The 26,445-nt window shown below is 44.7% G+C and overlaps 2 protein-coding genes across 4 annotated transcripts in view; one reads left to right on the top strand and one right to left on the bottom strand.

The window, feature by feature from the left end:
• Window positions 1–17,226: 17,226 nt before the first annotated feature.
• TMEM213 (transmembrane protein 213) lies at window positions 17,227–23,098 on the bottom strand. 3 transcript variants are annotated; one of them, XM_043589680.1, is made up of 4 exons: window positions 22,988–23,098; window positions 19,381–19,452; window positions 18,321–18,533; window positions 17,227–18,240 (listed from the first exon to the last, which is right to left on the bottom strand). In XM_043589680.1, the coding sequence occupies exons 1-3, from the start codon at window positions 23,067–23,069 to the stop codon at window positions 18,364–18,366; spliced, it is 324 nt and encodes a 107-aa protein (XP_043445615.1). In that variant the 5' UTR covers window positions 23,070–23,098; the 3' UTR covers window positions 17,227–18,240; window positions 18,321–18,363. The 3 variants fall into 3 exon arrangements, with proteins under 3 accessions (XP_043445615.1, XP_043445614.1, XP_043445616.1); XM_043589679.1 differs by having other exon boundaries at window positions 17,227–18,533; XM_043589681.1 differs by having other exon boundaries at window positions 17,227–18,533; window positions 19,381–19,449; window positions 22,988–23,095.
• The window catches only part of ATP6V0A4 (ATPase H+ transporting V0 subunit a4), a 94,785-nt gene continuing 91,407 nt past the window's right edge, over window positions 23,068–26,445 (top strand). Inside the window, exon 1 of the mRNA XM_043589677.1 lies at window positions 23,068–23,175. The gene's annotated coding sequence lies outside the window, so the exon portion shown is untranslated. The remainder of the gene's footprint in view (window positions 23,176–26,445) is intronic.

The raw sequence follows: 26,445 nt of genomic DNA, 5'->3' as shown, positions 1-26,445 counted from the left end.
GAAGAACAAGGAGTTACCAGAAGTAGCTAAGGCTTACGAGAAAGGTCGGGCTGGTCCCATGCCCAGACCTCGAACGCCGAGTTGACATGAATATGAATTTAAACTGTAATTGGCATTTCTTTTCCCTCTGTCTCCTCTTCCATATTATCCCTGCCAAGCGTAGCTTAAGGTAAAAAGAAAACGAGAAACTGTAGCATTCCCAAGAGATGGAGCCTTTGGACCAGTGTCTGAGATAGTCAAACTAACGAAATGGTTTTACTGTTGTTGGACCACCTGCTATTTGTTTAGTAACTTTTTTCCTCTAAAGATCTCCTGAACGTTCCTTGCTACACCCTCATGAGGAATAAATGAGGCTGGTGTAGGCTTGATTTTTCCTGTGTTGAGGACTTGAAAAATTACAGCCCCATGTCTAGGTAGCCCACATTTGTGTAGTTGAATGATTTTTTGCTGTACTCTTGCCAAAGGATAGCATTCAGAAGTGTAAAATAGAACATGTCTAGAAAACTTACTGTGAACTTGCTTTAGAGTGGCTGTGTCATGGATGGTTTATACCAGTGTCTTGAAAATTCAGTAGTGTAAATACTTAGGTTTTGATTCTGCGAAATGATGATATGCCTTAAATCAGTGGTTTTCTTTCAGCATCTTAAAGTTCTGAGATTGTTCTTTTAAAAAAAATTTTTTTTAACATTTATTTACTTTTGAGAGAGAGAGAGAGAGAGAGAGAGAGAGAGAGAGAGAGAGAGAGAGAAGAGAGCACAAGCCGGGGAGTGACATGGAGAGAGGGAGACACCGAATCCAAAGCAGGCTCCAGGCTCTAAGCTGTCGGCGCAGAACCCGATGCGGGGCTTGAACTCACAAACTGAGATCATGACCTGAGCTGAAGTTGGATGCTTAATCAACTGAGCTGCCAAGGCACCCCAGAATTCTGAGATCGTTCTAAAGGAAACAGTACAAAGAGTTAAAAGAGAGAGAAAGAGAATGGCTTAAAAGCTGAAATGGGGTTGCTGATTTCAGTACAAATGAATGTTGGTCTTTTTTTCCCAACAGTAGTTGTGCGCTGTGGTTGCTTTTTTAAAAAAAAAAAAGTTTTTTTTTTTTTCAACATTTTTTATTTATTTTTGGGACAGAGAGAGACAGAGCATGAACGGGGGAGGGGCAGAGAGAGAGGGAGACACAGAATCAGAAACAGGCTCCAGGCTCCGAGCCATCAGCCCAGAGCCTGACGCGGGGCTCGAACTCACGGACCGCGAGATCATGACCTGGCTGAAGTCGGACGCTTAACCGACTGCGCCACCCAGGCGCCCCAAAAAAAAAGTTTTTTTTAACGTTTCTATATTTTTCAGACAGAGAGAGACAGAGCATGAATGGGGGAGGGTCAGAGAGAGGGAGACACAGAATCTGAAACAGGCTCCAGGCTCTGAGCTGTCAGCACAGAGCCCGATGCGGGGCTCGAACTCACGGACCATGAGATCATGACCTGAGCCGAAGCTGGCCGCTCAACCGACTGACCCACCCAGGTACCCCTGTGGTTGCTTTTAAAGAGCAGCAAGAATGGTCTACTTTGGGGCGCCTGGGTGGCGCAGTCGGTTGAGCGTCCGACTTCAGCCAGGTCACGATCTCGCAGTCCGTGAGTTCGAGCCCCGCGTCAGGCTCTGGGCTGATGGCTCAGAGCCTGGAGCCTGTTTCCGATTCCGTGTTTCCCTCTCTCTCTGCCCCTCCCCCGTTCATGCTCTGTCTCTCTCTGTCCCAAAAATAAATAAACGTTGAAAAAAAAATTAAAAAAAAAAAAAAAAGAATGGTCTACTTTGAGCAGAATCTAGAAGAAGCTATTCCCCCTTAGAGTGCCCTAAAGTGTAAGAGACAGGAGTCCTCACTGCCTGGGTTTGAAGTCCAAGAGCCCGTATGTTTTTAGATTGCTTTACATTTCTCCAATACTGTTATTTCTGGATTTCTTGTGAGACCAATTTTATACACAGATCAGGAATACAGTTGTTTTTTTTTTAAAGAGGACATAACCAAATTTTAAATCAGAACATCCTATTACTGTATGTAGCCCTTTAGCCCTAACCTTTTTTGTTCTACCTTTTCTGGTCAAGATGCAGATTAGCAAAAAAAGAAGGAAACAAAAACAACTCCACCATCAGAAATACTGCAGTCAATATTTTAGTAAATTTTGGTCTTTAAAAAAAATATATCTCAGCCAATTTCATCTCATTTGGTGACTGGGACTGATTTGCTTTCTAGTTGCTATTACAATGAGCTGTTGATTTGGACTCCAAAGCATGGGGTGGGGGGAGGGCGGGGGGGGTGGCGAAAGGATTAGAATTGGTGCTGGGGTAATCTGGAAAGCAGCACAGGGAGATGTGTCTGAGGGTCTTCAAGCAGTAGTTTTCTAACTGTTGGAGGAACATGGCACCATGACCTCGAGAGGCCCAGCTAGTGGCCTAATTCTGCACACCAGTGGGGGGCACTGCTCGACGGGTCCCCTGACACAATACGTGGAATTTTGTAGGGGCTTCGTGCCTGGTGTTTGTAGCTCTCTTGGAGGACTTCGTGGGTAGCAGAAAGCATTATTCTGGTCCAGAAAGCGATATTGTTTCTGGCCCTTGGCCTTAATGCTAGTAATTTACAGACTTCAGCCCACAAACGGCTTTTGGGGGACCCTTGTGAAAAGTGTGTGCTTTGATGTCTTTTCCTTGACAGTGGGGCTTCTCTTTAACTGGTGAATTTAGGCATACACATCAACTCTGCGCAATGCATTTCCTGCTCTGGTTGGCCCTTCATCTGTCTCTACCCCCTGCCACTTACATACCCATTGACCACACGGAGAATGAAGCAGGAATAGTGCCTCAGCTCTATCTGCAGGGTCCATGACCTGTGGTTTCTGACACATTTCTCTGTGCCTCAACCCTTTTCCAGATAACTAAAGCTTCACCTTCTGAGGTTACTGGCCCCTGGAACTCAGAAATTAGAGTTTGTATGGTCTTCACATCAATGGGTTCAGAGTGACCTACTAAATTTTATAAGCTTCAAAATTTAGAAGGATGATATTGTGATGGGTGGCAATCAGAAACACAGGCCAAAAAATAAATAAAAATATCATTTATTCCTACTAAGTTTAAAGCCCTACTTCTAGGATTAAAATGTGTGTGTGTGTGTGTGTGTGTGTGTGTGTGTGTGTGTGTGTGTGTGTGTATCCCATGTATATATGGAATATGGCCTAACAGGACTTAATAGGAAAAGAGTTGAGGATGTTAATGGGCATGTTAGGAGTGCTGGGGATACTTGAAAGATCAACCCAGCCTCAGACACTTCAAACAGAAATATATTGACCCAGTGAGGGGATATAAGAATTTCCACCTCCCCAGCTGGTTACTTGAAGAATATAGGTGCCAAATTTGGAAAGGGATGTTTATGAATTGGATGGAGAGACTGGGAGAAGAGGAGCCAGAATGGCAAGATTAGAATCCATGTCATTTGAGGAAGAGTTGAAGAACCTAGGTGTTTCGCATGAGCAGGGAAGGCTTTGTAGGAAGCAAAGCTGTCTTCAAATATCCGAAGAGTTGTCTTGAGAAGGGAGATTGATTTGCTTTACAGTATCTTGGAAGACAGAACTAATACCTCGTAGTAAGTCTTGGCCCAGTCAAAAGAACTGGACAATTAATAGGTCAACACAGAAAAACCATTCTCTAGAACTCCTTCCCATTGGCCTCTGGTGAGGACCTGTTTGCCATGGCACTGAGCTTATCCATCATGTGGCCTCCAGCAGAAGGGTGGCATGTCTGGGCCCTGAGACCTTCCAGCTCACCCAGTCCTTTTCTAAGACTTTCATGAACTGATAAGGTAGAAGTTGAGGATATGGACCCTGGAGGAGAGATGGTGCTATGGAGGAGGGACTGCCCAAAACCAGCTCAGGCTTTCCCCAGAGTTAGTACAATGGGGAAATACTCCATCCCCCACACCACTGGGGGGGAGAATATTGTTTTGTATGTCTGGGAAAAATAACTATGAATAAGATTTAATGGCTTATAAATACCCTTCTGCAGTTAGAACTTGGCATATCACTTGTGTATAAAAGCAATCTCAGCTTCAGTGTTAAGAATGTCATGGAACAGCAAATATGTTCACTGCACTGGACTAGTGTGTATGGAAATACTACCAGCACATGAATGCATCATGAGGACCTTGACAGGAGCAGTCTGTGTGGAGTCCTGGAGAAAGAAGCTAGGTTGGAGGGGAAATGAAGGAAGACTAGGAGATGGGAAAGGAGAGACAAGTGAATTTAGACAGTTCTTTTCAGATATTTTGCTGAGAAGGGATGCAGAGAAATGGGGTGGTTACTGAAAGGTAGGGATGTAGGGTAAATGACATACAAGTTGCCAAATAAAATACAGGGAAACCAATTAAGTTGAATTTCAGAGAAACACGGGATACTTTTTTTAGTTTAGATATGTCCTAAATATTGCATGGACACACATACGAAAATAATTGTTGCTTATCTGACATTCAAATTTAGATGTGTATTTTTATTTGCTAACTGGAAACCTTAAAATGAGAGGTACCAGATGTGTTGCGTGCTTATGGGGATGATCCACGGAATTGGGGGAAGTTGTTACTGTTAATGCAGAAGACAGAGAAGAAAGTGAGAGATGCTGGGATTCAGAACATAGTGGGGAGATTAGCCTCCGGAAGAGCAGGGATATTATTCCATTGTGCAAAGGAGAGAAAACAGAGCAGAAAACAGATTCAGGTCAGTGAATTTTTGATTCTGAAAAAAAAAAAATTCCAAGTGAATATGCTACCATTTCCTTCAATTTGTAAGCTCAGGGATTGTTTTTAGTAGGTAGCAAAAACATTATTTGATTTCACATTAAGTTGTCTAACCTTGTGCTTGTTTAAAGATGAACTCCGGTTCATTTTACGTGGCTGGTAAGATATATTCAGGTTATTAGTGTCTGTTATTTGGGGTAACATAATGAATGAGTGACATAGTAGTATTTATTATTTTAAATTTGTGAAGGTGTGTTTTATGGTCCAGAATGTAGTCTATTTTTGGTGAATATTACATGTAGGCTTGAGAAGAATGTATCATCTGCTGTTGTTGGATGGAGTAGTCTATATATGTCAATTAAATCCAGTTGATTGATGGTGGTGTTCAGTTCAACTGTGTCCTTACCGATTTTCTGGGTAAAAAAAGCCTGCTGGGTCTGTCAGTTACCGATAGAGGGGTGTTGAAGACTCCAACTGTAATAGTGGATTCATCTGTTTCTTCTTGTGGTTCTATCAGTATTTGCCTCACACATTTTGTTGCTCTATTGCTAAGAGTTTACACATTACGGATTGTTAATGTCTTCTTGGAAAATTTGCCCCTTTATCATTCTGTAATACTCCTCTTTATCTCTGATCAGTTTTCTTGCTCTGAAGTCTGCTCTGTATAAAATTAGTGTAGCTACTGTAGCTTTCTTTTGACTAGTGTTAGTATGGTATATTTTTCTCCATCTCTTTAATTTTATCTATGTCTTTATATTTACAGTGGGTTTCTTGTAGACAGTATATAGCTGGGTCTTATTTTTTTAATCCATTCTCATAGTCTCTGTCTTTTATTTGGTGTATTTAGACCATTCACATTTAAAGTGATTATTACTCTATTTTTTACTATTTTCATCTACTGACCTTGTTCCTTGTTTTTGTTTTCTTGTCTTCCCTTCTTTTTCTGCCTCCTCTGGTTTTTTGAGCATTTTGTATCATGCCATTTCTCTCTTCTCTTAGCATATCAATTTTTACTATTTTAAGCAGTTGCCCTAGAATTAGCAATACACATTTATGACTAATACAAGTCCATTTGCAGATGACACTGTACTGCTTTACAAGTAGTTTAAGGACCTTACAACAGAGTTCCGAGTTCTTTACATGTTGGACTAAAACTTGGAAGACATAGTGTATCTAATTCACAAACACATACACACACTTGCCATTAAGATACACACATTTCCTCATCATGTTGCTCAAGATTAGTATGCATTTATTCAAACAGTCTTCAACATTTAGATGAAATTTCTTCCAGGCTCTTTCCTATGCCTTTTCTTTTACCTAGTACAGGGACATAATGTATATATGTAATGTTCTATCCTGTTTTCCTTATTTTTTAAGAAAAAGTTTTAATGTTTATTTATTTTTGAGAGAGAGAGAGCATGAGCAGGGGATGGCCAGAGAGAAAGGGAGACACAGAGTCCAAAGCAGGGCTCCAGGCTCTGTGCTGATAGCTCAGAGCCTGATGCAGGGCTCCAACCCATGAACCATGAGATCATGACCTGAGCTGAAGTCAGATGCTTAACTGACTGAGCCACCCAGGTGCCCCCTGTTTTCCTTCTTTAGCATTATCACAAATGTTATCTTGTGTCATTAAAAATTCGTTTTTGTCCATGATTGTCTAGATAGACATATTTTCCCCAAATTCTTGTATAGTTTATTATTTGTTTATCTTATAGCTTCCATGTATCCGAGTTCATTTCTTTACTATAAACATTTTTTTTTTCCCCTTTGGCAACTCAGTTACACTTGGTTCTTTTAAAATTGTTGTGGTTGTCACTCCTGGTTCCTTTAAAATTTCTTTTTCTTTAAAAATATTTTTTTAATGTTTATTTATTTTTGAGAGAGAGAGAGAGAGAGAGAGAGAGAACGAACGAACATGGGTGGGGGATGGGCAGAGAGAAAGGGAGACACGGAATCCGGAGCAGGCTCCAGGCTCTGAGCTGTCACCGCAGAGCCTGACATGGGGCTCAAACCCACAAACTGTGAGATCATGATCTGAGCCAAAGTCAGATGCTCAACCCACTGAGCCACCCAGGTGCCCCTCCTTTAACATTTCAATAAAGGAATTGCTGATTTGTTCATCATTATTGTCTAAATATGATGTACATAATTCTGGAGGTGGATGTTGGAGATCAGGGTATCAGCTTGGTAGAGTGAGTGCCCTCCGTCTGCCGAGTTACAGAATCCTCATTGTATCCTCATGGCGGAAGGGGCTAGATATTTTTTTCTGCACAATGTTTTTTTTCTATGGATCTACCATAATTTGTCCATTTCTCTAGTGTTGATGTTTGGTTGTTTCTGATGTTTTGCTATTATAAATAATGATGGGCTAAATACCTTTTGTGTATAAGTTGTCTGATTTTCAGATTACTTCCTTGGAATAAATTCCTAGAAGTAAAATTACTGAGGTGAATGATCTGAGTAGATTTAAAGGGACTCCTTTGTATTTTAAATTATTTTTCAGAACTCCTGGGTCAGTTTAGATCCCCAGTGTCCACCTTGAGAATACATGCCATTGTCCTCGGAAACCAACATTGAGAAAACAAAACTATATTTATATTTATTTTTTTATAGAGACTTTTAAAAGATGTTTGTTTATTTTGAGGGAGAGAGAAAGACAGTGTGAGTGGGGGAAGGTCAAAGAGAGAGAACCCCAAGCAGGCTCTGTCTTACCAGCAAGGAGCTGGATACGGGGCTTGATCCGATGAACCACAAGATCATGACCTGAGCTGAAATCAAGAGTCAAATGCTTACCTGACTGAACCACCCAGGTGTCCCTTTATTTATATTTTTAATATTTTATAATTTGACCAACAAGAAAGTTTCCACATAGTTCTCATGGTTATCATTTTACATCTATCTAATATCCCACAGTGTTATCTTACCTTTATCCTGTTCTTTGTTAGCAGTCTTTTTCCAATATGTTACATTATCTAGCATAGCAAATTATTAGAAGCAACTATTTTCCAGACTATTTTCTAGTCTTGTTTTCTTTGAATTATTTTCTGTCAGGCAAATTATCAGCAATAAGTCATAAGTTCTGAACATTTTTATTATGTATGGATTTTAAAGGGCTCTCTCACGGTGTGATGAACATCATTTACTGGAGGTCACTGAGCAAGGACACATCCTTCTTGAAGTGTGGTAAAGTGTGTGTGTGTGTGTGTGTGTGTGTGTGTGTGTGTGTGTGTGAGAAAGAGAGAGAGAGAGAGAGGAGGGAAGTGGGGCGGGAAGAGGGGAGAGAAGGGAAAGATGGGAGGGGAGGGGAGGAGGAGAGAGATGGAACCCATTGGCCTCTAAGGTCTCATCTAACTCTGATTTTGTGACTTAGTATATCGTCTCAGTATCCAAGGCAGTCTTGCTGATGAGGGTTTGAAGAACTCCAATGTGACTTTGGCCAACTCACATTATCTCCTTGGGTTTCATTGAAACCCATAGATGCACATAAAGATAATTTATGTAAATCACATTAAATGCTAAGTTAAATATCTCTGGGTAAAAAAAAAAAAAAAATAGTGTCACCCTTAGACCATCATGGAAATCTGATTTGCCTTACATGCAAATTCCTTCCACCCCACAGATTTTGTCCACTTGGCTCCTTGCTACTCCCTACCTGCCCCCCACCCCCCAGCTTAGGGTTCTTCAATGGGAATTACCCTTGGGAAGCTGGAGGTGAGAGGTTTGTTTGCTCCTATTGAGCTGGCTGCCTTCCACATGGCTTTATCCAGGATGGCTTGGAAAGCTGCCATCTCTGAATGCAAATTGGAGATGATGGGAGACAGTGGGAGGTTCATTGTATACTGGAGAATCGAACTCTTGCAATAGTATGTGTCAAGCCTGTGAAAATGAGTTTAAAGTACTAAAAATAACTTTTTAAAATTCCACTGTAGTATTTTATAGAATAACACTGCACCTTGGGGTGCCTGGCTGGCTCGGTCAGTAGAGCAGGAGACTCCATCTTGAGGTTGAGTTTGTTCAAGCCCCACGTTGGGTGTAGAGATGACTTAAAAATAAAATCTTTAGAGGTGCCTGAGTGACTCAGTCAGTTAAGTGTCTGACTTCAGCTCAGGTCATGATCTCACGGTTTGTGAGTCTGAGCCCTGCATCAGGCTCTCTGCTGTCAGCACAGAACCTGCTTTGGATCCTCTGTTCCCCTCTCTATCTCTGCCCCTCCCCCAGTTGTTCATTCTCTCTCTCTCTCTCAAAAATAAATAGACGTTAAAAAAAATAATAAAATCTTTAAGACAAAACAAAACAGTGGACCAAAATATCCTCCACATAAGCCTCATAGGTCATGGTGTCTGAAGTTTTCTCAGCATCTTAACACAAAAACCGGGGTGGTGTTTAACCTCATAATCTGCTCATTGTTCCGCAGACTTGGAGAAGTGACCCACTTTGTGTACATCTTCATTCATTTCTGAGAAAAACACATGGTGGTCTCACTCAGTACCAAAAAAGCCAACTGCCGATTGCTCTCCTGAACAAAACAGTTTCTTCACATTCTCCCAAACTTGGCATGATCCTGGTACATCTGAGGGCAAGAAGACCGTGCTGGAGCCCAGAATCTGATAACAGGGCTGTAAATTTTATTTTTAACCAGCCAGAATGCATACTTGCCTAGAATTTTATTTACAGCCAACTTTTAAAAATCTCACATTGAAAGCAAAATGCTAAATCAGATACAAATCAATAACAATTCTGTCTTCAGATTCAAAACAAAATTGAATTCAGTAAATCGAATTCAATATCTAACAGTGGGAATGCTGTGCATGTTATTTTGGGAGAAGGCGTGGACATGATTGATGTCTATCGTGAACAGGCAGATAGAAATAGTAAAAAGTCGATTTCAATTTCTCAGGCAATTGAATGAAATACCTACGTGTGGATTTAAAAAGCATGTATCCCATACTACTTAAATTAAGAATGTGTTTCTTCTGTGACCCAGCATTACTGCATCTGGCAATATTTCCCAAGGAAATACATTCATAGGCCCATAAAGAGAGCATGTGGGGATTTTCATGGTGGTGCAGTGTGGAAGGGGGGCTTGAGCCCATCAGGAGTGCATATCTGAGGGAAGGGAGAAGTGAACCGTGGTGGCTTACACAGTAGAATTCTGTGTGGCAGCTAGAGGCTTGGGACATATGGACATAGTGTAGATAGATCTTAAAAACATTACTACTGAATGAGCAAAGAGGCAGGATGAGATCTAGGTAAGGTAGGTTCAAAATACCCGAACTTATAATCGTTCACTTTTTATAAGAGCATAGATAGGGATTCATGTGGTTGCCTTATGGAATGGGAGCAGGAAACTGAGAGAGGATTGGGGATGAAAGCGAATAAAGGGTAAAAATGCATGGGACCTTCCAGAGGCCAATGACGACAGAATGGCAACAATATCCTGCACAGACACCCAGAAAAGTGGAGGAAAGTACAAGGTATGAGTGAATAAAACTTCACGTGGAGGAAGGCTGGGTCTCACACTGGGAATATGGCATACACTTTCCCAAAATAAGTAAAAAAAAAAAAAATGAGTTCTGTTCTCTTAAGGATAAATGCATATTTATAATTTTAATCTATTCAGCCGTCCCAAGAATGGGTTTAGTGAGCTAATTGGGCATTGAAGTTTGATGCTAGTGCATGTGATGCAGAAGGTGTCCATCCATTAGTTGGTCTTCTCTAAGTTGGTTTTTCAAAAAATACACTCTTCCCATTCATCCTTTTCTCTCCCACTAACTACTGATCTGTTCCCTGTCGATGTAGTTTTGCCTTTTCCAGAATGTCATATGGTTGGAATCAAATGGCAAGGAGCCCTCTCAGATTGGCTTCTTTCACTTACTAATATGCATTTAAGGTTCTCCCGTGTCACAGCTCAGTAGCTTATAAATCAGTTTTCAAAAGAATATTTGATCTGAGTATCTTCAGAGTATAATTAAATATTCTCTATGCTTAATATATTGCTTATAACAATATGAAATTTGTATCAGACAAGCCTGTAATTGAAGCCAAGTGTTACACCTTACCTGTCATTTTTTCCCCCCTCTTAGGTTTTGGTGGCCCCTAGGACACCTCTCTGCAAATTAAAAAAGGTGCCCATTCCTCAAGAAAAACTGTGTAAGTGCAATGAACAACATGAGCTACCCTAGAAGGGCTTTCCAGATGCCAATGGGCAGCAGCCTTGCTGCCTTCAATTGCCCTCCTGCTCATGTGTACCCTGGACTCCAGGGTGCCCTGTGTTGGCTTCTCAAGTGCTCCATGTTCCTTCCATGCTGCCATGTAGAGTCAGGCAAGGGACTCTGGCTCACCAGTGTCAAGGGACAGGTAGGTGAGGGAAGCAAGCTCTGAGCACCCAGAGAAGGGCTGGGACAAGGCGTGGGCATGCACGTGAGCTCTGCAAGTATGTTCACAGCCGTGTGTACAGTGAAGGCTGATTAGAGGAATTTACCAGAAGGAGACTTCCTGCTGCCCCAGAGCTTGTACAAGAAGCCTGAAATGGTACATTCTCCACCCACTGCTGCCACCAGCTCTCACATAGGTAAGTCTGGACGGAATGGTGACTTTGTGGGGTGCGCGGGATGTTTGTGACCCTGTGGCTGGCATCCGTCACCTCAAGTAGCATCTCCCAAGGAGAGTCTCCACCCTCTTGACCTGTTCTTGGGCAAGTAGTATGTGGTGTGGGGGAGGAGAGCCATGATGGGGCCCAGGGAGGGGCAGGAAGGCCATCTGGACGTCCTGTGGTAGAGGGTGAATCACTGCACACTCCCATGGCTTGAAGTTCCCTGGGTACTGCATCTTGCCTATTTACCTACTTGCTTACAGTTCTGTGGTCTGTACTTTGCAAGCCTTTGAGCACAAGGCTGCCCTTGGTTTCCAGTTGAAACTACTCTTTTCAAAAACTCCTGCTCTGCATTAGTTTGCTGGGGTTGCTATAACAAAGGACCACAAACTGGGTGGCCCAGACCAACAGAGATGTGTTGCCTTACTGCTCAGAGCCTGAAAGTCCGAGATCAACATGTCAACAGTGCTGGCTCTTTCTCTCCGAGGGGGAGAATATGTTCTAGGTCTCTCCCCTAGTGTCTGGTAGTTTGCTGGGGATCTTTGGGATTCCTTGGCTTGTGGACGCGTCACCCTGATCTCTGCCTTCAGCACGTGTTGTTCTCCCTGTGTGCAGATCTGTGTCCAAGTCTCCCTTTTACATAAAAAAACCGCTGGATTAGGGGCCCACCCTATTCTCGTGTGACCTCCTCTTAAGCCATTATACCGCAACGACCGTATTTCTGAATAAGTTCACATTCTGCGGTCGTGGAGGCTTCAACGTAAGAAACTGCAGGGGATACAGTTCAGCCCATAGTACTCCCCCCTTCCCAGTAGTTTCCTTCATTTGACCCAGTAACAGGAATCTGTCAGGTGAAAACGTCTCCTTGAGGGTACGAAGAATGGGACAAAGTTTTCAACAAAGAGTCACTATGGAAATAAATGAGGACCACTTGAGGAGCCAAAGCTATTAATTCCGAGCTTGCTCTAGCAACGGGGCCGGCCACCATCACTTCTATTTGGCAGACAGAGGCAGGCAGGGGAGGGGGAAAGCTTTATCGTGAAGAGGGGGGAGGCCCTGCATCTTCCATGCGCCCTGATTGTAGGCTGTTGGCATGGATCAGCCGTAGGTGGGCTAAGGAGTGGGGTATCCCGTGTGCCTGGTTAAAGGGGCACATTTGGCTTTCCCTGGATGGTCCTACGTTGGAAACGGGGGGCGGAAAGTAAATCACCGAAGCTATCTGTTACTAACCAAATCCTGGCTGTTTGGGCCAGTTGCTGTGGAGGGGTTTGGCTTCCTGGCCTGGGTGCTGCAGGTAGTAGTTGGACTTCCTAGACCAAGTTGACTTCCTGGACAGGTAATGGGTTGGCTGCCCGGACTCGTTGCTGCAGATTGTGAGCCAAAGTTCCGTTCTTATGTATGATCTGGCCCCTGGTCCATTTGTCTCTCATCGCAGAATTAACTTGTTGGGCAGACCTGCCAGTTACTCGCTGCCACAAATGGCTTAAGCATGTCTTATTATAAACTTATGGAGACAATAATTTAAATGTTTCCCAATCTTTTTTTTTTTTAATTTTTTTTTCAACGTTTATTTATTTTTGGGACAGAGAGAGACAGGGCATGAACGGGGGAGGGGCAGAGAGAGAGGGAGATAGAATCGGAAACAGGCTCCAGGCTCTGAGCCATCAGCCCAGAGCCCGACGCGGGGCTCGAACTCACGGACTGCGAGATCGTGACCTGGCTGAAGTCGGACGCTTAACTGACTGCATCACCCAGGCGCCCCTAAATGTTTCCCAATCTTGAGGACTTTCCCAAGTTTTCCCAAGAGCCTCCTCCCCTGTAACGGCTTTACTCCGGTTGTTAGCACAGGCCATGTTCTTGGGTCTCCTGTGATTGGCTAAATCATCAGATGTTTACTAAAGCGTGTGCCGCACACGTAGGCCTTGGTGGATGGACCCCTGCCTTCAGAGGGACCAGTGAGAAAGACAAGCAGGTAGATAGTATAGTCTAACCTGCTCCGTTGTCAAAGGTAAAAAAAAAGTCAGACGCTGAAGTGGCGAAGGACAGATTTTAATTGTAATATACTATTACTCTAGGGAAGAGGGTCTAGCGGGAACTCAACTTCAATTATACAGAGATGATTGGGTGTGTTAGGGGGAATGAGGGGGTAGGGAGTGGGGTGAGCCGGGGCTCAGTAGAGTTGGCGGAGTGAGAAATTACAAAAGTCAGGTCAGTGTAAATGCCGATTAGGCCAGCTGTGACTGCCCTCCGTCAGTCGTCCAAGTTAGGATTCTGTCCTCCCAGAGGCTGGGGAGACAGAGGCCCTGTCCTTCCTGATGATTATGTTATAAAGGATAGCTTTCAGGTCCCGGTTGTGGCGGATAGATAGATGGATAGATAGACAGACAGATATGGAGGTGTAGAAATAGACGTCTACATCTCAAAGGGACAGAGGCAGAATTCACAATTGTGAGCCCGTTTTAGTAAATGCTCTAAGAAAGGGTGATCAGGTGCCTATTGTCAGACTTTGGTTAGAACAGAGTTAAATCTTTTGTCAGTCTGGAGCTTTCTCAGGCAAGCATTTGGTGAGGTTGGGTCATCCTAGGGATGTGACCTTGAGCTGTTAGAATCTGTTGGTGTTTAAGTCTCTGAATATGTGGGGAGAAGGTGGTCCTATCAGAAGAGGGAAGGAGAAGGGGAGGAGCAAGGCTGAGGTTCATGGGGCCTAACATGTATATAATTAAAAGACCCTCTTAAAAAAATACAGAATTAAGAATACAAAATTAGGTAGTTGGGGGCGGGGGGGGAGCAGGCAGGAGGTGACCTGAGCTGTAAGCTTCTCTTGGTTCGTGAGACATCTAGCTCTTGGGAAGGGTGTCTTTTGGGCCCTGTGAATGTCAAGAGAAAAACTGGTGAGGATAGAAAGGCCTGGCATGTTTAAGAACTGAAATCACTCAGAACTGGGTGTGCGTGAAGGATTTGTAAGACATTAAACTAGAGAAACGCCCGGGGATCCAATTACAGAAGGCCTTAGGGGTCATCCTAAAAGTATGGATTTTACTCTGTCAGCTGTGGGAGTCACAGGGGCATTTCAGGCAGAGGAGTGCCTTGATCATTTACTTACATATTAGAAAGAATGATTATTCTGGAAGGAAGTCTGGAGGATGCGCTTGACCAGATAAGGCTGGAAGGAGACGCCAGGTATAGGTTGGCTACAAGGCACTCCTACCTATGTAGTCAGTCACAGCACATTATGTATAAATGGCCTTAGAACAGATGCCAGGGTGCCCACAGAGAAAGCTGCTTTCCATCAAAAACATTTCTAGGGGCACCTGGGTGGCTCAGTCAGTTTAACGTCTGACTCTTGATTTCAGCTTGGGTCATGATCTTGAGCTTTGTGAGTTCTAGCCCTGCCTCAGGCCCTGTGCTGACAGTGCAGAGCCTGCTTGGGATTCCCTCTCTCCCCTCTCTCTCCCTCTCTGCCCCTGCCCTGCTCATGCTCTCTCTCTCTCTCTCAAAATAAATAAACTTTAAAAAAAAATTTAAAAACAAACATTTCTAGATTATTGTTTCTCTAAGTTTAAAGGTAAATTTACATGCATTTTTATGGAAAAGAGGCCCAGGCCAGCCTCAGGCTTGTTGATGAGTTTTGCATGCATAGTATCACATTTTATTTTTAATAAAAAATTATATATTTATTTGTCCTTAGGTATCATACATATAAAACGGAATCGATTTTCAGATGATGATTTTTAAAAGTCAGATAATTATACCACACCTTAATGTTTAATATTCTATCTCTACGCCTTACACTTTGGTACAGAAAATGCCTTGAGCAGTGTGGGCTCTGTATCACACAGCCTGTGACAGTGCTGAGGGCGACATTATTTACTAAAAGCAAAAACCTTAAATGAAAACTGCTAGGCAAGTCCTGCTGCTTTATACCAGGGAGTTCTTAGATCCCTGGAAGGGGATACTTGGTTTTCCCCTCCAGGTTTTCCTTTTTAATTTATTGACAAATCTTTGCTTTGATAGAATAAAGAGATTCCATGCTGGGAGGGAAGATCTGAGATAAAGCATGTGGAAAGCATAACCGTCAAATTATATAACTGTCTTTCTCATCTCAAAGGGAAGAGGGATTATTTGCGTTTGGTCTGTCCTTCCTCTTGTACAGATGAGAGAAGGGCGATTGATTCACAACACGCCTAACTCTGAATTCGGCAGTGGTGGCCACATTCACTTGAATTCGCTTGAACGTAGTCTAAAAACTTACGAGTTGTCCAGATTGGAGGGGATGTCAGGCACCGACCGGTGTTCTGGCTTTCTGCCTTTTAAAGCAGCAAATGAAATCTTACCGTAGGGGTCTGGTATAGACGGGGTAAGAGCCCTGGTTGCAGGGACGGGCCTTATGCCCACCTCCTTCCGTGCGGCCCTCCAGGCTTTTCCCCTGAGTTAGTAAACACTGACGTCCATTCCCTACATTTTCCACTTAGAAAACTGACACTCTGAGAGTACGTGGGTGGCTCAGTTGGTTGAGCATCCATCCAACTCTTGATTTCCTCCTGGGTCGTATGATCTCCTGGTTTTTGAGTTCCAGCCCCGTGTCGGGCTGGAGCCTACTTCGGATTCTGTATCTCCCTCTCTCTCTGCCCCTCCCCAACTCATGCTCTATCTGTCTCTGTCTCTCAAAAATAAATAAATGTTAAAAAATTAAGGGGCGCCTGGGTGGCTCAGCCGGTTAAGCGTCCGACTTCAGTTCAGGTCATGATCTCATGGTCTGTGAGTTCGAGCCCCGTGTCGGGCTCTGTGCTGACAGCTCAGAGCCTGGAGCCTGTTTTGGATTCTGTGTCTCCCTCTCTCTGACCCTCCCCCGTTCATGCTCTGTCTCTCTCTGTTTCAAAAATAAATAAACGTTAAAAAAAAAATGCTTGCAGATGTTAAATCAAATGGTGGGACTTCCCGAGTTTTTCCATCTCTAAGGAATTCAACCATCACAGATTGTGGAAACCCTTTCCTCCGCTGTCTAAAAAAGTGGATCATGCTCGTGTATGTTCATACCGTCGCATCGTGCCGACACTTCTGTGCACGTTGTTTATTTAACATGTAGGAACAGTAAATCCACCCATTTTATCGATTAAACAACTGAGATTCTGAAACTACCTGGCTCTTGAGAAAACAGCAGACTGAGGCCAGGCAATTGTTTCAGTGCCCGTTGTCAGGGAGATGTACTGAGATTTTTCTTTTTTTAAATGCTTAGTTTTGAGAGCCAGCACAAGCGGGGGAGGGGCAGAGAGAGGGTGACAGAGGATCCGAAACAGGCTCTGTGCTGACAGCAGAGAGCCTGATGCAGGGCTCGAACTCACACACTGTGAGATCATGACCTGAGCTGAAATCAAGAGTCGGACACTTAACCCATTGAGCCACGCAGGTGGCCCGTATTGAGATTTAAAAAAAAAAAAATTTAATGTTTATTTTGAGAGAGACAGAGCATGAGTGGGGGAGGGCCAGATAGAGAGGGAGACGGAATCTGAAGCAGGCTCCAGGCTCTGAGCTGTCAGCTCAACTAACTGGGCCACCCAGGCGACAACCCCTCCTCCCCTCGCCCCGGCATCGAGATTTTCTAAAAGAACAGCCAAGCAGCTTTGAATCACCTGCCGCCTCCAGGAGATGCTTCTTCCTGCTTCAGAAGCCTCTCCCTTTTCTGTATTGTTATTTCTAAATACATACTCCCTCCCAAAGGGCAGAAATAGGCTCCCAAAGAGAGAGTCGTTTTGTCCTTTCTTCCTTCTGGTGAACCCACACTCCTCTCCTCCTGACCCCACTGGAAGTGTTCACGATGACCAGCAGCATCCTCGTGCAGGATGAACAGAAACCAAACCAAGTGGCTTTTTTAGAGACTGGCTGTTTTCAACCATTTATAGAGAAATGGAAGTGCTGTATGCGGAGCGATAAGCGTAAGTTCATCTAGGGCAAGGACTCATTCGTTCATCCATTCATTCATCGGACAAATGTTACGAAGAGCGTTCTGTCCCCAGGAGTGAGAGGAAGTAGCACGGACTGTGTCTTCATGAGGGCTGCACTTCAGGGCGGAGCAGATGCGCCCCAAAAAGCACCAGCTCCAGCTCCCCCACGGCCGTCGGGGAAGGGAGTGTCAATCCTCCAATCTGGAGGCGGAGTTGGAAGGCAGGCCTGGAGGCGAGGGCCTGGCAGCAGAGAAGTGGAAGATGGGGGGCTGAAGACTGGGCCATCGGTGCCCCGCGGCGCCCTGGCCCTGGATGTGCGGGGAGACAGGCCTGGGAAGGTGGTCGGACTCCCTCGAGGAGCCGAGGGCCAGACTGAAGTTCTGTGTTAGGCGTTACCGAAGGTCATGCTCACAGCTGCTCCCGGGGAGTGGCCAGTGGGGAGGCAGGTTCCTGCCGGCGGTGAGAACTACACGGGATGGGTCTGCGACAACGTAGGGGCGATGTAGGAAGGCCAGAACCGGGGTGCCGGCGGGGAGAGTGGGGCGGGATGGCCCTGGCAGATACCTTGAAGAAAGGACAAGAGCTGGAGAAGCAAGGCACATGGGGGTGAGGACAGAGAGTGGGTCAATGACGACGCTTCCGTTTTGAACTGCGACAGCGGCGCCCGTGACTGAAGCGAGGGATGGAAGACAATGACCTTTTTGGTGAGAAGGCTCTGAGTTTAGCTCCGAATGCATGGACAAGAGTCTAGGTCGCATGTTTCTTGTGCTTCCAGAAGGAAGCAGCGGTTACAAGAGAAGCACTCCCTGTAGACTGAGAAAGGAGACTGTCAGCGCTCAGAAGGCACGACCGCCTTGTGAATTTAGGTGTGAAGCGGCACTGGCCTTCCTTCCTTGGATCCCCCTTTCCATCTTCCTCCCCTTTCAAGAGCAACTGAAGCACAAAGGTGACAGATGACCGTTACATGGCAGAAACCACATCGGCAACCACACTCCCCTCCCGCTGTTACCCACCCAATGGTGGCCACGGCCATTCTTGGGGCTGCGGCTCTAAGCCTCATGCTTGCAAATCCTTGGGCTCCTCCGGAGTGAGCTTCATCAGTTTATCCACACAGAGCAGGATGAGGGTGAGGAACCACAGGCTCCAGCCAACCGCGGCCGCGATCCAGCCGTATTCATCCACTCCAGTGTGGCAGCACCGGGCTGCCTGCGGGCAGAAGTCCACATCTGGTGGGGGAAGGGAGGGCAAGAACAACGGGGTGCATCACACCAGCCCACCCAGCTCTTCTCCAACGTCCGCAAGAACAGGCAAGGAGGAAGAATACGGTAGCTAACATTTCCAAAGCGTGTGCATGTGCTATTGCTACGTGCTTCACACACGTTCCCTTATTTATTCCTGCCAGAGTGATGGATACAGTTAGTGTTCCCATTCTACATGAACAAGCTGGGGCTGTGACTCACCCAAGATGGCAGAACAAGAGCTCCAACCCAAGTCTGTAGGAGTCCAAAGCCACATGCTTCACCTCTCTGTGTTATTGCCCGTTACCCTCCTTCATAAGTGCCCGTAAGTAAACACATTGGGTCATTCAGTGAGGGCAGCATAAAGGGAGCCAGATATAGCATAAAGCAAAACTTTCTAGTAATTGGACGTGTGTGACAGCGGTTGGTGCTTTATGAAGTACGGGCCTTCTTGCCATTGGGAATATTCAAGTGGGGGATGGACAGAAATAAGCAAAAGGTACAAAACCAAGCTCCTGCAGAGGATAGAGGTGGATTTTCCTGGCTTTTTCCTCTTCTAAGTTTCTAAGGCCTCTTTGGCTGCTGTCCTGTGGATGGGGCATTAAAGCCACCTATACTAAATATCATGAGCTTAGATTGAGGCCAAGGCTGAGATAGCTTTTTATATGTGCTATGCATGCAGTTCTGGAGGCCACGAACAAACCACACCGTTGCACAGAAAGGCCAGACAGGCACTCAGCCAGTGGACACAACAACAGAAAGCAAGGAGGCTTAAGATTCCCTCCCAGGTCCAGGGCCACCTCTGCAGTTAGGGCAGTTGCCAGGAGAAGCTTACTGGGACACTGCTCCAGGGTTCCGGGGTCTGGGTGGTGGGTGGTCAAGGTTGCGTTGATGCTGTTCCTTGCTTCTGGAAGAAAAGATAGAAGATGGTCTCAGGTGGTAGGAAAAGTCATTCCCAGGTATAGAGTTTGAAATCTGTTTTTGAATCAGTAGTGATACTATGAGATTATTATAGATATTCCACTTTCTAGGTATGTTACCACTTCATGCAACAAAGCCAACTCTCTGTTATGGACTGAACTGTCTCCTCTCCCATGAAGTTCATTGAAGTCCTAACCCACAGGAGTGACTGTATTTGAAAAAAGCGCCTTTAAAGAGGCAGTCAAGGTTAAACAGAGTCATATGGGTGGGTCCTCATCCAATATGACTGGTGTCCTTGTGGGAAGAGGAAGACACATCAAGGAGGCACCTGCACAGAGAAAAGACCTAGTGAGGTCATGGAAGATGGTCATCTGCAAACCAAGGAGAGGGGACTCAGGAGCAAACAAACCTGGTGGTGACACCTGAAGTCTTCAGAACTGTCAGAGACTAGATTTCACTTGTGGAAGCCACCCAGTCTGTGGTATGTTGTTATGACAGCAAATGAATACACTCCCCTTTTCCTTTCACCGTTATCATTCAGAGATGCTTTATCTGCATATCTCATTGACTCATTCCTTCACACCTCATATCCTCCAAATCTCATCTCTTCAGTGGCCAAGGGCCTGTTGTATACAGCTTTCCAAACACTGTTTTAGCTGCTTTCTATACAAAGAGCTACATCCATAAGTGGTTTTTCTAGTATATATTAAAACAATCACTTAAAAATCTAGAATGTCTTTCCATAATTCTTCAATTCCCTTTAAAAACTTGAGCAAATAAATGTTGAAACCTGACTTTGATTCTGTACTTCTGATGATTATGTTGGTATTACTCAGGCAGATGGTTATCACAAAAATGAAACCCTGTACAAACAAGTCCACAGGTTGCTAGAATATGCAGCCTTTAGAATTGGCTCTCGTTTAATAAGTAAGGAGCACAAAGATAAAAAGTGCTCTAGCAGGAATTCTCAAAGTTCTATCATTTTGGGGGTGAGGTGGGGCTATGGACATGAACATAAAGATCCCAAGCCAGAGAAGCCATTGTCCATGTTCCCTCTCAAACTGACAATGAGCAGATGGATGATCTAAGTCCATTTTGTCCAATATGGCAGTGACTTGTGGCTATAAAAAATTCAGCTTCCTGGTCATATTGGCCACATTTAAAGTGCTCAGTTACCACAATGGATCACCACATTCCAACATACTACCATATTGGAAGCACAGCCTGGATTTGGAGCATTTCTGTAGAGGCCACTTTTAGGCAATGGGCTTGAGCCCTGGAAACTTGAGGACGACAAAAGGGCCCACAGTGACCACGGAGCTGAATGCCAACAGGCTGATCAGGTGACCCACCTTGAAATAGCCATAGGCCCCAACTGACCAATTATAACCAGGCACAGTTCCTAAGATTACCAAGAAAGAGGAAAAATTCCATACATTCCCCACACTCCTCCGTTCCGCCCTATAACTACAGCCCCTCACCACCACCGTGTGGCAGACAGTATCTCCTTTACTGTCCTGCCTGCTGCTCCCTTGCAAAACTTCTCATTTGTTCTGCCTTGGGTGAATTCTTTCACTGCCTGTACTGCTGGCCCCCACCCAGCAACTTGCATCATCAAAAAAATGTTTATTAGATAGTGTTAATCTAGGTAGATCAAAACCAAGAGATCAATTTTAAAGATTTTTTTCTGGACATTATATTGATGTTCTGCTTCCTTGAGGATGCCAAAAACAAAAAGCAAAAACACAAAAAAACGTGTGGCTTGGAAACTTTCAAGGCCCCACTGACTCCAGGTCAGCGTGTCCTTCAAAGAAGCTTGTTGTCACGTAGCAGGACAAGTCAGGAGGAAACTTCTTGTTTAGCCAAAGCCATGAAATTGCTGCCCACTAATTTTATGCCACCCACCCACCCAGGCCACTCCAATGTCCTGCCTAAAGTCTAGTAATTACTTTGATGCAATCTGATTGTTACTGTAAATTATTTACAACTAAATGACTTAGAACTCAGTCTTTATTTGTTTTGGAGAGATTGATTCAACATTTAATTTCCCTTTTAACCCAGATGACTTCCTTGGCCTTGACTTTCATCTCCCCTCTGCCCTAGAATGGAAGTGGTCTACATCTAGAGCAAGTGAGTGGAAAAAACCTACTTAATCAGATGCTGGTATTAGGTTAAACCATTTGAAATTGCCATTTCAATAAGTCAAAAAATTGCTCAATATCAGTAATTTTATATGGTTCAAACTGAATAGCTTAGTTATTAATTTCTAACAATTTAAATCTCATCCTCCTCCCTTATAAGCACAGCTGGTCAGGGACTCGTCCTAGGTGGGGTCACTTCCAAAGTACAGGGTGCTGGGAGGACCCAACAATTCAGTGTAGTTACATTTGTCAAGTTTTTTGAGAGCCTATCATAAGCAAGTCTCTGTGAAGGTAAATAAAAGGAGTAAAACAGTCTTACTTGGGGAGGGGTATTGGAAAATAAAACAAATATGCTAACAGTCATTGAATATTTACCATGTGCTAATTTATTGAAAGTTCTTTACCTGCAGTACTCTCATTTCATCTTTATGACAACACTATATATAAGCACTGCAATTATCCCCATGGTATAAGAGAGAGAACTGGGGCGCAGAGAGGTTATGTAATTTGCTAAAGTTCACACAGCTGGTAAGTTGTGGAAGCCAGAATTAAGTTGAGGTTGAGTGGCTAGAGCTCACACTCCGAACCTTCAAAGAAGAGGTGGTGAGACTGAGAGAGACAGATACTGCCCTGAGGGGGATGTTGGCTTTGGGAGGGGAAAATCTCAAGGAGCTGTGGAGCAAGATCAAAGCTGGAGGGCAAAGCCAGGAGCTTAAGAGTGTAAGGGAGGTCTCTCTGCGTGAGTTGCAGAGCCCAGCCTGAGAAAGCAAGACAGGGGCTGCCACTCAACCCCTCCAGCCTCTGTGAGAAGACAAGACAATAACTCAACATCTCCCACGCCCGGAGAAGGTAGGAGAATGGTAGGCAGCCTTTGGCAGCTTTCATACCTTAAGGTTTTGTGAAAGTTGCAGAGGAAGTGCAGGATCAAGGGAAGGAGGGAGGACCTTAGGTGAGGATCAGGAGTACAAAGAGGGGATTGCAAACCACAATAGCCAGGGGCACTGAGAAGAAGCCATTGAGAAACAGCAACCAAAAAAATTTTAGGACAGTTTGGTCCCTTGCTGGGAGAAACTGTCAGTACATTGCTTTCTCCTCTTTGTGGCAAAGGCCAATTGACATGGTTGCTCCTGTCCTAGCTAAGGAGTTGATTATTTGATCATGGTCTTAGGTAAACGTAAGACACCCCCACCCCAACCCACCACCTTCTGCCTAATCCTTTAGATGAACTGTTTGCTCTTTCCTTTGTGCAGGACCAACCCTAGCCAAGGAATCCTCCTCCCTCCTTCCCTCCCTTCCACCCTCCCTCCTTTCTTCCCTCCCTTCTTCCCTCCTCTCCCTCCCCCTTCCCAGGGTGGCCAAGAATAAAGTTCACAGTTCTACCTGCCAAGCAAACCAAGTGGAAGGAGGCAAAGACCAGGCTGAGGGCCAGAGTGGCCCGGGGTGCAGGGGTGAGGTGCTTCATGCTGAGAGGAAGGCGTCTGTCTGCACTATCTCCACAGAGGAGTGCTGCGTGCCATGGGTCCTGTATGCACCGTGTCCGCAGGAGCTTGAAAGCAGTGTTGTCAGAGGTGAATTTCTGCTCTGTGTTTGGGGGAAAAGAGAGGGGGTGGAGCAAAAGAAACCAGCTGTCACTCCTTGCTCTTACCTCTCTAGAAGGGAAGCTGAACTGTGTTGGCTGGGGAGGGGTGGGGGTGAGGTGGGGGGAGGAAGGGAGGGGCGATTTATGCAATTCTTCCTTGAGTTCACATTTTATCCCTACTGATAAAAAAGAGGACAGGAGAGAAGTTTTGTGCTCTCCTGGTTCCTTGAAATTGAGCTGGCTGCCTCTTCCATTTGAGGTGGAGCACTGGATTCCTTCTTCTCTTTAGTCCAGTTTTAACTGAAACCTACTGTGTGCACCACACTATGCTAAAGTCTGGGACACCTGCCCTCAAAGTGCTTTTATTACAAACACACCTCTTTGAAACACAGTAATGTTTCAGGAATGACTCCAGAAGGACAAAGTACTTTTGGTTCTTAGCAACAAGAAGCCACATTTACTGATAGGATGCTTCATGAAAAACATGGCATTGGCATTGGGCCTTAAAGGATGAATGGAATTTTGACAGGCAAAGAGAAGAGGAGGGCACTGTAGGCAGGAGGAACAGAGGAGTAAAGGTCCAGAGAGAAGGGGTGCTCGAGAGTCCACTGTGGTTAGAGTGCAGATAGGGGAGGAAACCAGAGGAAGGTGAGGTGGGTATGTGAATGGATAGCCATGAGACTAGCAGATTGGAGTGCCAGGCTGGGGAGTTTGAAAGAATCAGGAGGCAAGAAAAGGCTTTGTAAAGATTTTGAACCAAATAATAACATTGATTGAATACCCACCATTTATATGAAAGGCATCATTCTAGGCATTTGGGATTCAATACTTGGGATTCAATGATGCCTGACATGATCTACTCTTGATCCTACTCATGGGCCAGCAGTGAGACCAAGTAGTAAAGAAAGACTTGTGATGCTGTATGGTAAGACTCCAATATAGTATCCTCGGCAGTTGTGGAAATACACAAGAGAGAGTGGTTAAATCTGCCTGAGAGGTATGGGGGAAGCATTCACAGGGGAGGTGACATTTGGGCTGGGTATTAAAGTCTGTATACACAGATGGGAGTGGATGGCCTTTCAAATAAAAGGAATAGGACGCACAAGGGCAAGAGAATTGTCTGTGTGCATGCAGGCCTACCATGTATAGATATATGCACTGTTTTCTTGTACAAAAATTGGTTCAGTCAAGAGAGTGAGAGAGAAAGTCTAGCTCATTCAAAGCTATGCGGAAGGACATGTAAGCCATGTGTAAGCTCAGAGGAAAGGTGTCTTTGTATTGGACTGTGTATTGGAATACATCAGCTCAGAGCAGGCATTGTTTTCTAATTTGCCCTAAGGTACAAACTTTAGTGGTGGCCCTGTATTCTTGGGCTTGAGAGCTGGGGGCGGAAGTGCTTTAAGAAGGCTAATCTGCAGGTACACAAATCTAATTTAGACTTACCACTTGGTTGAACATTCAGTTATTGAGTAGTAGCCACTGTGTGCTGGGCCTTTGGTGTGGCAGAGGGATCTGAAGTGGGTAAGGCAACACAGTTCCTGTCTTCAAGAAGTTCAGGGTCCAGTAAGGGAGATGGACAAACAAATGATGACAACACAATGAAATAAGTATGGTGAGGAAGTCTCTACAAAGAATGGGAAAATCGTGGAGGAGAGTTGGGGATTAGGGGATTCAGTGAACATTTCACAATAAAGATGGCGTGCTGACCTGAAACTTGAAAGCTGTGTAGTCCACTAGGTACAGGAGAAGGGAACAGTGTGTGCAGGACCTCCGAGACATGAACGAATGTATGCCCCTTGTCCGGGGAGTAATTACCATCTTGGAAGCACGGGGTGGGGTCACAATGTGTTTGGTTTGACTAAGTACACAGTGTAAATGGTCTTGAATGCCAGACGAAGCAAACTGGACTCTGTCTTACAACTGGGGCACCTTGTAAGGAACTTGTACATGTGGATACCATTATATTTCAGAAACATGGAGGACAATCCACCGAGGGCAGGCCTGGATTCAGCAGATCCTCTCAGAAGCTGTTGCAAAAATCTCAGCCAGATGGGGTGTCTGGCTGGCTTAGTTGGTAAAGCATGGAGCTCGTGATCTCGGCATCTTGAGTTTCAGCCCCGTGTTGAGTGTAGAGCTTACTTAAAAAAAAAAAAACAAAAAACCCAGCCAGAGATGGAAAGAGCCCTGAATTTAAAAGTTGGACTAAGGATAGAGAAGAGGGGAACAGAGTCAAGAGGCATCCAGCTGGCTAATTCAACAGAAGGGAACCCGGGGAGTGGCATCTTGAGTGAAGACACGGTTTCCAGGTGGGGTTCCTGGGTGGCCATGAGGCCAGCCTCGGGTGGAATTCTAGCCTGGCTCTTCTTGACCAAGTGGCCCTGGCAAGTTACTTTATACACCCAAGCCTCAGGTTCTTTATCTGAAAAGGAAGAGGGTCTATCTCATGACTTGCTTTGATGACTTAATGAAGTAATCCATGCGAAGTGCTTCACACAGTGCTGCTGGCCGACGGTAGTAAGTACTCAGTTGACGGAAGGGTCCTTGCACTTAGAAAATATGGGACAAAGGCAGTTTTAGGGGAAAAAATAATGTTATTTACGTATTGGCTTATTTATATCCTGCCTTGGTCTAAAAAGGGCTTAAGGAAGCTTACATAGGATTAATTAAACTAGATAAAATAAATTTGGAATGAGTGGGAAGAAATGAGGCGAAGAAAAAGTTAGGGTAGGAAATACATAAATGAGTTTAGAGCACAAAATGGCATGCATGTTTTCTAAGCTTTGTGGCGGTCAGTGGGAAGAGGGTAACATGGTCACGTGCATGATTCATGGGCTCACAAGATGAAAAAAAAAACCAAAACAGCGTGAATACAACAGTTCCTGATACCAGACTAGAGAGACATTTTCTCCTTGGGTTCTCACGGAGGTGACATTCCTTAATGGGACGGACACTCTTCTCGACATTTTCCTCACGGTAAACCCCACACTAAGCTTCATAGACGAGGGCTGATTTATCCAGTGGGCCCTAGAGATGACAGCAGTGTGTGGGGTCAACGAGATTTTCAAGGATCTCAAAAATGTTGGAGACCTTCACGAAAAGAGGTTCTCAGCCAAAATATGAACAACAACAGCAGCCTGTGCATTCGAGAAGAAAAGATTTGTTTCTCAAAAGCAAATTTTATATAGTTCATTTTAAATATGGAAACAGAAACAATTGAGTGTAGGAGGTTGGGTGCATGTTCATATGTTTGATGTGAGCG

The sequence above is a fragment of the Prionailurus bengalensis genome, chromosome A2 (assembly GCF_016509475.1).
Source record: "Prionailurus bengalensis isolate Pbe53 chromosome A2, Fcat_Pben_1.1_paternal_pri, whole genome shotgun sequence".
NCBI lineage: Eukaryota > Metazoa > Chordata > Mammalia > Carnivora > Felidae > Prionailurus > Prionailurus bengalensis.
This window is presented reverse-complemented; position numbering and strand designations above follow the sequence as displayed.

Bases quoted from the DNA above. Each gene is read 5' to 3' on its own strand.
- TMEM213 (XM_043589679.1), bottom strand. From the start codon at position 23,069: ATGAAGCACCTCACCCCTGCACCCCGGGCCACTCTGGCCCTCAGCCTG. The intron at 19,453-22,987 runs GTAGAACTGTGA...CTTTTCTTCCAG, and splicing joins CCACTTGGTTTGCTTGGCAG to AAGCAAGGAACAGCATCAAC. The intron at 18,534-19,380 runs GTAAGCTTCTCC...TTCCCCCACCAG, and splicing joins AACCCTGGAGCAGTGTCCCA to ATGTGGACTTCTGCCCGCAG.